This window comes from Aplidium turbinatum, chromosome 2 (genome assembly GCF_918807975.1).
Source record: "Aplidium turbinatum chromosome 2, kaAplTurb1.1, whole genome shotgun sequence".
Taxonomy (NCBI): domain Eukaryota; kingdom Metazoa; phylum Chordata; class Ascidiacea; order Aplousobranchia; family Polyclinidae; genus Aplidium; species Aplidium turbinatum.
The window spans coordinates 22,305,219-22,320,492 of NC_137473.1; the positions used below are offsets into that span (position 1 = coordinate 22,305,219).

Consider the following 15,274-nt stretch of genomic DNA (forward strand, 5'->3'; position numbering starts at 1 on the left):
TACCTCTCCCCTGGCCTAGACAATATCTAACGGAGGAGATGTTTATCACACTAGCAGGTGGGGGTAGTCGATTCTTACCTTGCAGCAATTGTCTAACCCCTGTTCTCCGTAAATACACCATGGTAAAGTATTCTCAGAGAAGTTCCTCGCAAAGATGTACCGGTATGTCATAACTATCTTGCTTTGTCGAGAATAGAATCATTCTTAAGCAAGCACTTCAATGACAGGCGAAAACTTCACTTTGTCAGTCTCAGTGACGGGGCCTGTGTCAGTGGTCTGCATGCAAGTATGTGAAACAATCAGGACTAAGATTCCATAAATGACTTTCTCAGTCAGAAGACTCATACAATCCATCGAACAAAATCCTGAGTTAATTTGGAATAAAAGTTCTGTTTAGCCTTGGAGATCGAGAAGACAGATTGGTCGGCACATCAAAATACTTCACACGTAACGAGAAATTTACTAAATTTTCGCCCAGAGAAACGGTTCACACAAATCATTGAAAGCCACACAGTAGCCCAAGCTGGGAATATGTATGAAAAAATGGGAGTAAATTATTGTGGCCATAAAGTAGTGATTCCGTTAAATTGCCAAAAACAATACACGACAACATAAACCACAACGGCGTTCAGCTCTAATTGTTTTCTAGCTTACTAACGGGGAAATACTGTTCTCTTAAGCGAAACGATTAATAGGGGATAGAATTGTCTTAATAACCCCGGTGGCAAACTCCATATCCACTAGCGACGAAAGATGTACCGGATGTATGGAACCTCCACGTCTTCTCCTTCCTCATCATTGCAGCACATCTCCAACACCAAAGCACTTTCATGATCATTTAATTTGCGTTTGGAAACCGTCTCCACCAATTTACTCATCCTGCAACGTCACCAATATGTCGATTTTGATTTCTAACCTTTGTAGGATTGTCGCTCCCAACAAGTAAATGTTGCATGTATCTCACTACGCTCACACAGTCAATGGGGAAAATGGGCTATAAAATGCGCGATTGAGAAAGTTAAAGAGGTAATAGCCTACAAAAATAATCTTGCAAACAAAACAATAATTTTAAAGGAGATAACTCACTCCGAAGCTGAAAGCAAAAGTGAGATTTACAGCTAACGAAAAAGGACACCTAGGCTGAAAAATATAAAATTAAAAAATACAAATCACTGAAAATGTGACTTCTTTCAAAACTGATAAACAATGAAATTTCGAATGACTTTCATTCTGGCACTTAAATTACGTCACTGCTCGAGCCAAGAACAAACATCGAACCGGGAAAGTCCATTAACTGTAACTCACGTGGTGGCCAATCGTTCGACTCGTTTCTCGCGTTTCATGAAGAACGAGTAAAGCATAGCGACATCTTGCGATAGCATGGTCACTTCAAGTTTGTGTTCCTTCTTGAAGTATTCAATAAAGTCTCCGAGGGTCATCTCATTCTGGCCTTGCTTGGCCAGCTGAAGTCCGTCCACCTCGAATCTATCCCAGAGACTCCACTCATGATCGTAATACTGCAATGTCAACGAAAATAGATGACGTAACGCGGACCCATTGCGCTTTACTTCTGCATATTATTATATAATATATAATTTTATGGTTTCCACTGTTTTTGACTAAACTACTATTACCAACACTAATAAATCACCTTCATCTTCTTCGCTTCGATCGGTTCAGAGAATGCGAAGAAGGGCAAAGCAAGATTAGCAAAGCCATTCTTGTAGCTCTCCAGCTTCTTGTGACCTTGTATGATCTGCAGGATAAAAGCACACAGAGACGTGAAGAATGAAGCAACTCCGGTGGGAGAGCATGTGCGTGCGATGTCCATTGTGACGCGTGCATAATAAGGTGTTTAATATTTTCACAATGCCTGGATTCTGAAGTTGTCACCCAATCATTTCAAAGTTGCACTAAAAACGTTTATTTTGTTTCTGATTGATTTGATCTTTATCTTCAGACTGGGAAAGCTTCTTTGAGAGCTTAATCCTGGTAGTTTTGCGTACTTGTAGAGGCTTTGTACCACTGACGCAGGCCACCGAGATTGACACAAGGGAGTTTTCAATTGTTGTTAAAGTGTTCTTCTCTGTAAATAATTTCATCCACTAGGTGCTGCTGGAAGGAGAGCAGTTTTGAAATGCTCAAGCGCAAACACCGAGAGCCGAACCAGCGCCGCAGGATCTTGAGTCGGGCGCCTAACCACTGAGCTAACGGGACGGGCTATTCTCTATTTGAATAAGCGTAACTGAAAATGATCTAGCAGTTCGAAATCAAGTTTTTAGCTCTTCTTCTTCCCTCGTATTGTCGCTATATCTCAGGGCATCCGTTGGTTAGCCACTGCCTGGTGTCGTCATCGATGGAAATTAGGCCTTCCATACCATGAGGTGGTCTATATAGCCGGCAATCCTTGATAATGTGGGCTGCCGTCTGCATTTCGCCACACTCACAAGCAGCACTCTCTGCCAAGCCCCAGCGCAACATGTCTGCACCATAGCGTCCAACACCAGTGAGCAAACGGTTACGCCTTGATGAGGCAAGTCTAGAGAGGCCATGTCCCAGCTGGTTTTCGGACGGGGATCTGAATACTTGGCGAAGTGGGGACGTGCTGCTTGACCATTGTTCACACCACGCCGCGTGGCACCACCGTTTGCTAGGGCTTCCACCAGAGGCTGCCAGAAGGTCTTGTGCAGCGCGTACAAATGGCTTTCTTGATTTTAGCCGCTGCTTTGGTGGATATCTCAGCGTGGTTGTGTGTAGCGGATGGCCAGGGTTTAGGGCTTTACGGCTCAGGGAAAGAACAGCACGTTGGCGCCGTAGTGCAGCTGGCTCAATGTTTGCAAGGACAGGCAAACAGTCAGTTGGAGTTGGGCGGAGGCAACCTGTGACAGTTCGCAGGCAGTTGTTGATTGGTACATCGACAAGGTCAGTATGGGCACTTCTGCACCAAGTAGCAGCACAGTATTCAGCAGGGGCGTAGACTAAGGCTAAACCACTTGTTCTCAACACTGAGGGGCTAGCACCCCACCTTGTACCAGCAAGACGTTTCATGAGAGCAGTACGAGCTGTCACTTTTCCGCGTAAGTGTTCTAGGTGTTTGCGGTATGTAAGGGACCGATCAAGTCGAACTCCAAGGTATGTGGGTGTGGCTTCGAAAGGAAGTGGTCGGCCGTTATTTTGGATGCTAATTTTCCTGTTTGAGTCTCTATTACATAGGTGGAAGACAGAAGTCACCGTCTTCGCTTCACTCAACTTGAGGCGCCATTGGTGCAGATAGGAAGATAGAATGTCCATATCCTTAGTCAAGGTGTTCTGCACTGTTTCCCATTTGCGGTGAGAATAAAGTTTTTAGCTGATAGAACTGATTCGCGAAAAAATAAATTTGTCTGTTGCATGCAACATATGTAACTGAGTCGTTCATATCCAGCATTGTTGTGACCATGGTGACCTATATACACAGACCATGCCAACGTGCAGCTTCGAATTTGACTGGAGGCCAATCTGCTCGCAGTTAAAATTGCTAATATTCGTCAGTAGTTTGAGTAATAGGTAATAGTCTTTTTGCATATTTAGTGCGATTTTGAGCTATTTGTTCTATTGTTACCACATAAATGATGGACTAGATTTAGACACTTGTGTTGGACATCCGAAAAGCATCTCGCAACACTAGTAATTGGGGAAAAAGTGTCATTTATAAAACGTAAAATTAAGTTTTGCAGTGATTTGAGATTAAAAGTAAATTAAGCTTAAAAGAGAGTTAAGAGTTAAAAATCGGAATGACATCGGGTTCCCATTTGCTCGTATATACTGTGTACAGTATATAAGTCGCTATGGTTGTGAGTTGAACACCAGTCATAAGAGATTTGTTTCCTATTTTTAAAAACACTTCTACAGTATGAGATCACTTTTATAAGGTAGATGTGGGTTGTCACGCTTAAATTAAATAAAAACCTTGTACAGCTCCAAGCATACGAGTCCGGCCACAAGTGAAGTCGTCGTAGCGATGGCCGGGATAATCTTCCCAGCAATCAACTTGCTTTTGTGACGATCTGCAGGAGGAATATCGTAGTTTTCAGCACGAAGGTTCGACGCGGCCACGATGAAGTCCATATGAAAGTTGGTGTCATCATCCTGCAATATCGGGCCATGTGAGCACATTTGGAAGCGCATAGCATATACCGGAAGGCAACAAACTGCATTCTACAGGGTGGTCCACAAAAACGTGACACATTTCGTTTGTTCATAATTTCTACAAATCTGAAGATTTTTCAAAATCCTTTCAGCCGGAGATGGGTCATAGCTATAAGTTTTTGCCCTCAAAAGCGCTTTTGTAAAAACGAACCGGTTTCTGAGTTATTTTAATATTTGATAATATGTTCGATCGCTGCTGAATCATCGCTGCCACTCTCACATTGAAATTGTCTATTACTCTCCCTAACATGTCCCTTGGAATTCTTCTAATTTCTCTTCTAATGTTTTCCTTCAGTCTGTCAATGGTATCAGGATTGTCCTGGTAGACTCTATCCTTCAGATATCCCCAGAAGAAGTAATCAAGAGGGTTAAGATCAGGTGAATATGGCGGTCAGAGGTTGTTGGTCCTCCTTGAAATCAATCGATCCCCAGGAAAGTATTGATGCAGATACTCAAGGGTACGATTGGAACAATGCGATGGGGCACCGTCTTGCTGGAATACAGCTGTATTCAAGTCGGTCCCCCTTCTCCTCCTTACTGCTGGAATGAATTGTCGTCTGAGCAATTTGATGTAACGTTCAGTGTTAACAGTCACCTGGCATCCCTCGTCGTCCTCAAAAAAGTAGAGACCAAAAATGCCATTACGTCCTATTGCACACCAAACTGTGACTTTTGTTACACTCAAGGGTGCTTGCACATGCGCATGAGGCTGTGCTTCTGCCCAAAATCTCATATTTTTTTGTTCACATGGCCACTCAAATGGAAGTGGGCCTCGTCGCTAAAGAGAAGCACATCCAAAAGACCGGGATTGTTCTCAATCCGTTCACTGATTTGCTGACCAAATTCAAATCGTTCATCCTTGTTGGCTTGACTTTGAGTCTGAAGAAGCTGAATTTTGTATGGGAAAAGTTGCAAGTCAGCATGAATAATTCTATTGACAGAAGATCTTGAAATCCCCACTTCCTGAGAAAGTCTTCTGGTGGATTTCTGTGGAGACTTCTCCACACGAATTCGAACATCGTGAACTTTTTCGGGGGTTCTTGCGGTGGAAGGTGGACCACAATGGTTCTTATTGTTGTTAGTCACACTGCCAGTGTCTCTGAACTTCTCCAACAAGCGTTTGATAGAATTCCGAGACGGTGTTTTCCTTCCAGGAAAGTCATGACGAAAATGTCTCTGGGTCAAAATTACAGATTTTGTCGAAAAGTAATGTTCAGTGATTTTTGTCCGCTCAGCCACTGAAAATTGATATCCCGGCTCCATACTGCTACACATAAAACTTATAGCTATACTCTATAACTAACCTGAAAATCAAGAGGTAAAATTAATTTTTATGGAAATGACTGATAAACAAAATATGTCACATTTTTGTGGACCACCCTGTATATGAAAAAGTTGCCACTTTCATTCATATAGTGACGTTTGATTTATTATAATTATTTATTCTGAAAGTCTGCCGGGCCGATTGTGGTGATAGAGTGCACATTACATGACTCCGAAATTCCTTAAATCAACGCTGGTTGAAATAGTAATAGACAATAATTACTGGTTGTACCGTAGCTAAGTACTAACGTATTTCTTCTGAAACAGTGAGTCAACAGTGCAGGAAATCCGAAAATTTGTAATAACATCTTGTACATGAAAAGCAACTTTGTCTTATTTGAGTGCCTAGGATCTGCGGTCTGTATTGTTCCATCCTAAAATGTTGCAGGATGTCCGGACTACAGAAATGCCACCGAAGTGCAGCAAGTCTTTTTGTCTTTGCATCGAAGACACGGGGACATTCTAGCAATTATGCTGAATTCAGTAATATTGTGAGTAGGAGCCCTTCCATGTTTGCAAAACACAAATTGATTTGATTTGGGGATTAATTTTAGTTAGTCCATTTCAAATAACTACATTTGATGATTTCTAGTTGTCTTGATAAGCACGCAATAAACGCACAACACTAACCAGCATTCGAACAAAAAATAACAGATCAAGGAAAATACATATCAGTAAAACAAATTGCTTAGGTTTTGAAAGATGAACGTCATGACTAAGAGCAGTGCTCAGTAAGTAGGCTAGGCCATAAGCACAAAAATGCAATGAATGATGAAATAGAGAAGTAAGCAAAAGAGCTTGACATTCCACCAAACAGTTATATTCTCAAATAATTTGAAAAAAAATAGTACGATAATGATAGGTAGGTCGCAAAACTTATTCATTTTTTCTTAAACCTTCATGTCTCAACTAAATTTTACAACGGTTCAAGTTAGTCGACGGCTCGGCTATGCGGCTGAGTTTAAGTACCTATGATAGATGATCTGGAGCACTTTTTTGGCTCTTGGATATTACTCCTATCACTACACCCACCACAATACGCAGACAAAATTTCAGATTACAAAAGTCACATACTACCAAACACCAAGATATAAAAATACTATAGGCAACTTTTTCACCGAGCATGGGGCCGCTTTACTTTCATTAAAACTTTAAAGTAAATAGTTCAATAAGTTCATTCAAAAGTGACCATAAACACACAGAATGTGGACGCAACAATACATAACCTCCGGGTTACCTTTTCAAATTCAGCAGAATTCAGGGTATACTTTTTGAATGTCTCTGGTGGTGGAATCAACTTCTTCAGGTCATCAAAACGATCCTCATCTGCAGTCGCATGACTATCCATGGCTTGAGCCTCGGCATCAGTGACAGCTGCACAAATCGTCACGTTTATAATATCTTACACTTTTGACATAAACCGAGGAACAGATCTTTTTCTTCCAACAATTGAAACAAACTCAAATTCATTGGAATATGTAACAAATTCAGGATAAAATGCTTCAATTGCGTTGCAAGCGACAACAAGACGAGAAGGAGACTATCTCATTCTTCTCAAGCTGTGGGTTGCGACCTACAAGCAGGTCATTTTCAAATAATTAAATAAGATAGTTTTGTAGTGGAATTAACAATCGCACTAGAACTAGTTTAAAAGCAGTAATTTTTAAAATATTTGTTGAACCATGAGTTTAGTTTCTGTTTTTTTGTAATTTACATAAATCGGTTTGAACTGGTCAAAATTCACTCAAACGTTTTATTTGCATTTTCATGTTTGATATCAGAGTTGTACTTGCAATGGTTAATATCACTACTGCCCTTTCAGAAAGTTGAGGAAATGCTCATCAGCTACTTGCTGTGACCTAATCCTTCTGCGTCATACTTTGTTTCATGGATTAAACAACTAAAGTTTTTGTCTACGGTCATTAATTATAAAATTGCAACAACAAGAAATTTAGTTTAAAAGCTTCGAACATTTAAAATACTCGATTTCAAAGTTACATTGCAATTCTGCCAAGTCCAATATTAGTTTGATAATTAATACATTAATATTCAGGCTTGCATAAATGATTATCAATACTGGAGGGGGGAGGACAATTTTAACTCTAGCCCTGATTTTAGAATACACATAACCATATCCACTTAAAATCCATTTCGAAACTTTCACAGGCTTTTTGCTCTTTATTATAGTGCATGAATATTTATGTAAGCTTATATTATTTTTCTGAGAATAGGGTACATGTAAAAATTTATTCCAGATTAAAGTCCCTGACGATAACAATCATGTTTATAATAGGCCTAGCCTATGCAATATTTTCTCCCATGAAATAGCCAAATGTACTTTGGGGGTGTAAATAATTTTTCGTACAACGTCGGATTTTCCATGGAAATATTTACGCGAAATTTGTTTTAAAACTACACCCGTTTAATCATGTTATGTGTTCTATCATAAGATTATTGTTAAGACTCTGTGAAAATTTTAATGACAAGATCCGTTGTAGCCAAGATAATGTCCAAGAGTTGGCCTAATGTACAGTAGCCTATGCAAATTAGTGGTGGTTGCTACTATTGCTAGAACAGATAGTGATGACAACCGCCTACTTGTTATTAGGAAACGAGTTTAATGTGCATCTACGGATATAGGGTCAAGGTAGTCAGTATCCATGACTGGCTAAGCTGCAGTTAGAGTCAAGCTGGCAGGGCTTGCACCGGTGCACAGATTAACCCAAAACTGTGGTGCCAAAGCTCTTCACATTTGGCTAGTGGGTAAAAAAACAATCGGGGGAACACGGTAAGTTTCAAGAAAAACAGGTCATTAATTAATGTTGCCTTTTCTTGCCAGGAGTGCAAGTAAGGGAATTTAAGGAAAGAGGTTCTGAAAGTTCACTTCACAGGATGTGCGGACGGTGTTGTGTTGACCCAGAAACCAAGTTTCAGTCTCCACAATGAAAGCATGTCCGGGCAATTTCCTTTCGGCGTTCCTTCTCTTGCTCCGTCAACAGCTTGGGAACGAACTTCGCCGACATCTCCGCACATGCAAATCCTGGGTTAAGATAACATGAACTGAACCCGCGCTTATTCCCAGATCAATTATATTTCGATCACGACGATCTTCCAGTCGTCTGCTGAACTTTCTCAATCTCCTCCTCGTTTCCACTTGTGGATGGGCTTCCTCTCCTCTGACATTTTGCTATCTTTAAAGCGATTAAACCATTCCTTTATCAGAGCTGGGTTTAAGGCCTCATCTCTAAAACCTTTCTTTCTGCTGCTGATCTTCTGCTACTGTCTTTTGACTCTTAGAAGTTGTCATAAAAAACGTCTCTTCAGCGCATTTTGACACCGAGTTTGTCACTCTAAGACAGTGTGTCTTAGCCGGTGCGCCATAGAAGGTTTCCAGGTGCGCCGCAGGAAAAAGAAAAAAATATTCAAAATAATTTGCATTATGTTCAGAATTCGAAAGCTTGTGTTCTCTACATCTGAAGCATTGAACTTTCATTTAAAGATGCAGGTCAGCCGGTGTTGGATTTCAATCCAAGAAGAATGGCAAAAAAGTATCAATCGTTCGGTTGTACTGTAGTTTTCTACCTAAATGAAATATTTAACATCAACTGTAAAAATAGATCAATTTAAAATGCGTTGATGAAGAAATTAGAGTATGTTTTTCGTATATAAGAGCTACGTTTGCAAAATCGCTATTTTGCCAAGCGCAAGTCTTACATTAAATTGCATATTTTATTAATGCATCACAATTAAAAGTGTGAGCCGGTTCTTATTAATATATTTTTATTTTTAGACTATATGCTTTTGGCATGCTTTCACTTTATGTAAATGGCGTGATATTTTGTTGAAATCAAATCCACATGTTTTTCAACCAAAGGTTTTATTAATTTGAAATAATTATTACAATGTTACAATGTTAAAAGGCTTTATTTTTTATACACTTTTTTTTTCTATATAGAGTTTCGGGAGAGAGTTTGCTTTCTTGTACCAAAGACAGGCAAGACACAACAATACCACAGGGTTGAGCATTACAACAATATATTCTACATATTTACAAATAGTTTTATTTCAAATTATTTCATTAAGCGCACAGTACACTTTAAAGACAGTGCAATTATGAAGCCTATGTAAGAAAAAACTTGCAAGAAATTCAAGTTATACCAAAAAGAAAAATCGCTCGCCCGGTGTTCCATCACATTTTCAGTGTCTCTAGAGACGTCTTGAAGTATAAAGGTTGAAAAACACTGCTCTACAACTAAGTACTTTTTATATTCGGTTTTCGAAAGTTTAAGGGCCGTCATCCACATCTTTGTGATGTTATAGCGAGCTAAAATTTTGGGTGTCCACTGTCCATGTATTACCCAAAACCTTATCATATCAAGCCACAGGTTTTTTAAAAATGAAAAAATTGTGAAAATGTGAAACACACAGTCTACTGAAACAGAAAAGTGGGTCATTCAGAGATTGAATTTTTTCCCTATGCTAGCATTGTAAGTTACCTCCGAACAATGTAAACTCAACATAAAACATATGAAATAATTAAGACTCGCATCTTTTGGGCTGGGTGGCAGACGCATAATTCATTCGGACTGCGTTATAAGGTCGTGGAGCGATGCCTGGTACGTTTATCACGCTGCAAAATGTTATACAAATGACATAACAATTACCGATCTTGATTCCGGACTTGCTGACGAACTCCGGAATGACCATCCCACCGATGATCCGCTTCACTTCTTCAACATTTTCAGTCTTTCCAACATTGAGCCCATACATTCCAGCCCGTAACATCGCAGCTGACATGACATATGTCATGTGGGTGGCCTGTTGTAAGAACAGAGTTTATCGAAAACATACAAAAACCTAATACTGGACTGTTTAAGTTAAAATTTACAAAAACACTGAATGTCACAGATGGCCATCCCTCGTGGTCTTCGCATAACCGATAACAGTGAAATCTAAAATAGCTACGTTCAATCCTAGTTTTGAAAGTTAGGTTGCATTTGAAACATTTAAAATCTCTTAGAAGAGCAGGAAGGGGGTGTAGTTGACGTTCTTTTCTGTTTTCTTCTCTCTTTTACCTTTTGGAATCTGATCTTCCCAAACATAGCAGCACCTTCACAAATGGTGAACCTCCAAAGCGGTCGATCCTCTGCGGCTTCCTTCCAGTTTGTGTAATCGATATTGCACATGTTGAGGTTGCTTTTCAGAGATTCCTTATACCACTTCATATGTTCACTTACTAAACACCTACCGTTCTGAGTAAAACATCTGCTGAAGAGGATGCTGATTCAGCATTCGTACTACCTACACCGTCAAATGTGATTTTGAATGATGCGAGACTTAATGCGTGTTGCTTCTCCCTGCACAAATGCCTGCAGTTAGCATGCTTCCTTGATTACTTTTGCACTCCTTTTGTCACGTGTACTCCGCGAGGCAGTACTCTGTTCTATTCGTATCATTTCATTCTGGCAGGCTAGCGAACAACAGCTTCTTTTGTTCTAGTTCTAGTGTTGAGTTTAACAATCTTACGTTGTGTATTTTGTTGTAGAAATTGCGATTCGATCATTTTTCTTTTGTTAATACATTTAAGAAAAATAACCGTCTTTGTTCATGATCGAATCGCAATAGGATAAGGTTAATCTAAAGAAATTTGTGGAATGGTGGTGATAACATGCGCCTTTCCCAACTGTAATTTTGAAACAGCCGACGTGCCCGAAGCGGTTGCTTGTGTGGTTCTGCAAAGTCACACGTACAGTCATGCTGCTACGACGCGCAACGTTCCAGCGCCCGAAAACCTTGGTCCGAAGCTTATTCGACCTACTGTAGACATTGGAGTTTCTCCGGAAGAATGGAACGTGTTCACCAGAAGATGGAAGGCTTTCAAAGAAGGTTGCAGAATTTCTGATGAAGCAGCTTCAGCCCAGTTATTCCAATGTACCGGCCAAGCCCTAGGGGACAGCCTTCTCCAAGCTGACGCTGAAACAGTGAGTAAACCTGTAGATGACCTTTTGCTTGCAATGCGACAACTGGCCGTTATACCTGTCGCCACAGGGGTGTTACGGACAGAGTTTATGGCTATGCACCAAATGCGCGATGAAAAATTTCGCGCTTTTGCAGCTCGTGCTCGAGGAAAAGCGGATATATGTGCATTCACTACTACATGTTCTTGCGGCCTGACAGTCAGTTATACAGATCACATGATCCGAGACACACTACTCAGTGGATTTTCTGACAATGAGATTCGTCGCGACATGATGGGAATGGACAAAGTATTGTCGATTCCCATTAACGATATCATCGCCCTTGTCGAGAATAAAGAAATGGCTCGCAATGCGGTACCATCTCATGACGTTTCGGCAGTGTCGACTTTCAAGCGCAAGAAAAGCCAAAGCCCTATTCCAAGAGACCGTGGACACATCCAGGCAGCACCCTCCTCTCCCAATTGGTCAAAACAAACTCACTGCCCTAAATGCAATAGATTATTCAATCGTTACAGAGAAGGCCCCAGAGGTTGGAACACTACGCCTTATTCACTTTGTCTCGAATGCTTTCGGTCATCTCGTCATAAAAACAAATGGGGCGCTCCTCCTAAAGATGCATCAGTCGGAGCACTCTGTGCAGCACCTACTGTACCTCAAATAGGCACATTTGCCTCAACACAAACTGACATCGTAGCCCGAGACCCAATGTGCTCAACAATTCGTGGTCCTCACCACACATTCCAAAAAGGGCATTGGACACCATCCCGCATGCGAGAACATCCCACAGTTCGGGTAGACATATCTATGGATGACTCATGTCATCATGGCAGTTATACTAGCGTGATAGCACAAGCAACAGCAATCGCAGATACTGGTGCCCAAATAAATGTATGGTCACTGAAGAACTTTGTGCAATCCGGCTTTGGACAAGAGACCCTTGTACCCGCACCAAACCTAATAGCTGCAAATCGCTCTACTATTTCCATTACAGGAGCATTTCGTGCCATCATTCGGGGTACAGCGCACGGCTGCAATGTTGAATGTCGGAGCATGATTTACATCAGTCAAGACGTTGACAAGTTATACTTATCCATGACACACTATTGCATTTAGGTGCCCTATCCCCGAAGTTCCCAACTCTAGGGGAACATCAGATCAAGCAAGAAATGGCGCACAATCTTATCGAACCAGAAATCAACGTCGTCAGACTTGTTAACGGTGGCTGCACATTACCCAGCAAGCAACTGGAGTCGTGCACTTGCCCTCAACGTGGTGCAGTTCCAGCTCCCCCAACCAAGCTTCCGTTCCCGTGCACACCTGAAAACAATGACAAGATGGCAAACTGGCTACTCCAGAGGTACGCCGCATCCACTTTCAACACTTGCCCGCACCGCGCGCTACATTGTATGGCTGGTCCTCCCATAGAAATACATGTTGACCCCAACGCGAAACCAGTGGCTGTTCATACACCAGCGTCTATCCCCTTGCATTGGCAAGAAAAAGTACACGCTGATCTCCTCCGCGACGAGGCTCTGGGAATCCTTGAAAAAGTCCCCCACAGCGAACCCACCACATGGTGTCATCGTATGGTTATCACACGCAAAAATGATGGCTCACCACGCCGTACTGTCGACCTTTCCCCCTTAAACAAATTCTGCCAGAGAGAAACCTTCGCCTCTGAAGCTCCATTCCAGCTATCCCGTCGTGTCTCCAGAAACACTTGAAAATCGGTGACTGACGCATGGAACGGCTATCACAGTGTTCCACTGCGTCCTTCTGATCGGCACCTCACAACTTTCATCACTCCCTTTGGAAGATGGCGCTACACTAGGGCACCGCAAGGATTCCTATCCTCTGGCGATGGCTACAATCGCCGTTTCAATACCATATTAACTGATTTTGTGCGCAAAGAACGCTGTGTCGACGACACAGTGTTCTATGATAGCGAACTGGAAGAACATTGGTGGCGAACCATAGAATTCCTCACTTTAGTGGGACGGGCGGGCATTGTCCTTAACCCTGACAAGTTTCAATTTGCCCAACGCACCGTAGATTTTGCTGGATTCCGTATCTCAGAAGCAATGGTCGAGCCCCTCCCTAAATACTTGCTCGCCATCCAAGAATTTCCAGTCCCGAATAATATCACAGACATCCGCAGCTGGTTCGGATTAATCAACCAAGTAGGAAACTATGCTCAACTGCGTGACCTAATGGCACCGTTCAAGCGGTTCCTTAGCCCAAAGCATAAGTTCGAATGGTCTCAGGAGCTGGATTCCGCATTTGCCGCCTCCAAATCGGCAATTGTTGACGCTATTCGCCATGGGGTAGAAATCTTTGACCCCTGCCGTCGAACATGTTTGCGCCCTGACTGGTCTAATAAAGGCATCGGATATTTCCTTCTCCAAAAACATTGCGTATGTGCTTCCACTATACCGGACTGCTGCTCATCAGGTTGGAAAGTGACTCTTGCAGGATCCCGATTCCTCTCATCGGCCGAACGACGTTATGCCCCCATAGAAGGCGAAGCCCTAGCAGTTGCATGGGGCCTAGAACAGACAAAGTATTTTACGCAAAGCTGTGATAATTTGGTTATCGTAACGGATCATAAGCCATTGGTAAAAATATTCGGAGACCGTACGTTGGACGAAATCACGAACACTCGCCTGTTTCGTTTAAAACAGCGTACACTAATGTGGCGCTTTGATATCGCACTTACCCGGCACAACCAACTGCGCAGCCGATGCTGCCTCACGTCATCCAGTATCATGCGATCTCATTGCTGTAGCGTCGTGTGCAGAAAATAATGTAGCAGAAATGGCGCTGGTTACTACCATACAGGCAGATGCCGCCCATACCTTTTGCTTGCAATGGTCTGAAATCGTTCGGGAAACAGCCGCCGATCCAAACCTTAGCAAGTTAATGGTAGCTATTGAAACGGGATTCACCTTTCCCAACACCGGCGACATTCGCCCATATCTCCCCTATCGTGACGGGTTCTTTGTTGAAGACGACGTTATTCTATATCATGATCGTATTGTTGTACCACCATCGCATAGGCCTAGAGTACTCTCAACGTTGCATGCTGGTCATCAAGGTGTGTCTGCCATGGAACGCCGGGCACGTGCTATAGTATTTTGGCCCGGTATGACTAATGATATCCATGCTATTCGTGATTCGTGTACATCATGTAATCGTAATGCTCCATTTCAAGCAGCTCCTCCCCCGACGCCATGTGATCCCCCAGCTACACCATTTGAGAAAATTTTTGCAGATTATTTTGACTATGGGGGCCGTCACTTTTTGGTCATTGGGGACAGATTCTCGGGGTGGTCAGATGTATTTGCCACGCCATTAGGATCGAGTGCCGCAGGAGCAGCTGCTTTGACTCAACTTTTGCGCTCGTACTTTGCCACGTTTGGTGTTCCTGAGGAAATATCTACAGATGGGGGTCCCGAATTTACTGCTGCCGTTACTGAACTCTTTCTTAAAAATTGGGGTGTGCAGCACCGCATATCGTCATCTTACTTCCCTCAATCTAATGGTCGAGCTGAGGTGGCTGTCAAAACTGTCAAACGCTTGCTCATGACTAATGTGAGCCCAAACGGAGACCTGAACAACAATTCCTTCTTACGTGCATTGTTACAGTTGCGTAACACACCTGATCCTGACTGTGATATCTCTCCAGCAGAGATCGTGTTCGGTCACCCTCTGCGCGACGCATTCGGTTTTGTAAACCGCCTAGTCAAGTTCTCCAATCGTCACATTCGTCGTACATGGCGGGATAC

The 15,274-nt window shown here is 42.2% G+C and overlaps 1 protein-coding gene across 2 annotated transcripts in view; it reads right to left on the bottom strand.

Annotated features, from left to right (window-relative positions):
• Window positions 1–437: 437 nt before the first annotated feature.
• LOC145765594 (ubiquitin-like modifier-activating enzyme 1) overlaps window positions 438–15,274 on the bottom strand; it is a 73,611-nt gene continuing 58,774 nt past the window's right edge. For both annotated transcript variants that reach the window (XM_082577430.1, XM_082577429.1), the window contains exons 16-21: window positions 10,176–10,329; window positions 6,749–6,885; window positions 3,949–4,128; window positions 1,652–1,756; window positions 1,306–1,517; window positions 438–879 (exon numbers count right to left, since the gene is read on the bottom strand). In XM_082577430.1, coding sequence (XP_082433556.1) covers window positions 741–879; window positions 1,306–1,517; window positions 1,652–1,756; window positions 3,949–4,128; window positions 6,749–6,885; window positions 10,176–10,329 — 927 coding nt within the window. In that variant the 3' untranslated portion in view covers window positions 438–740. The remainder of the gene's footprint in view (window positions 880–1,305; window positions 1,518–1,651; window positions 1,757–3,948; window positions 4,129–6,748; window positions 6,886–10,175; window positions 10,330–15,274) is intronic.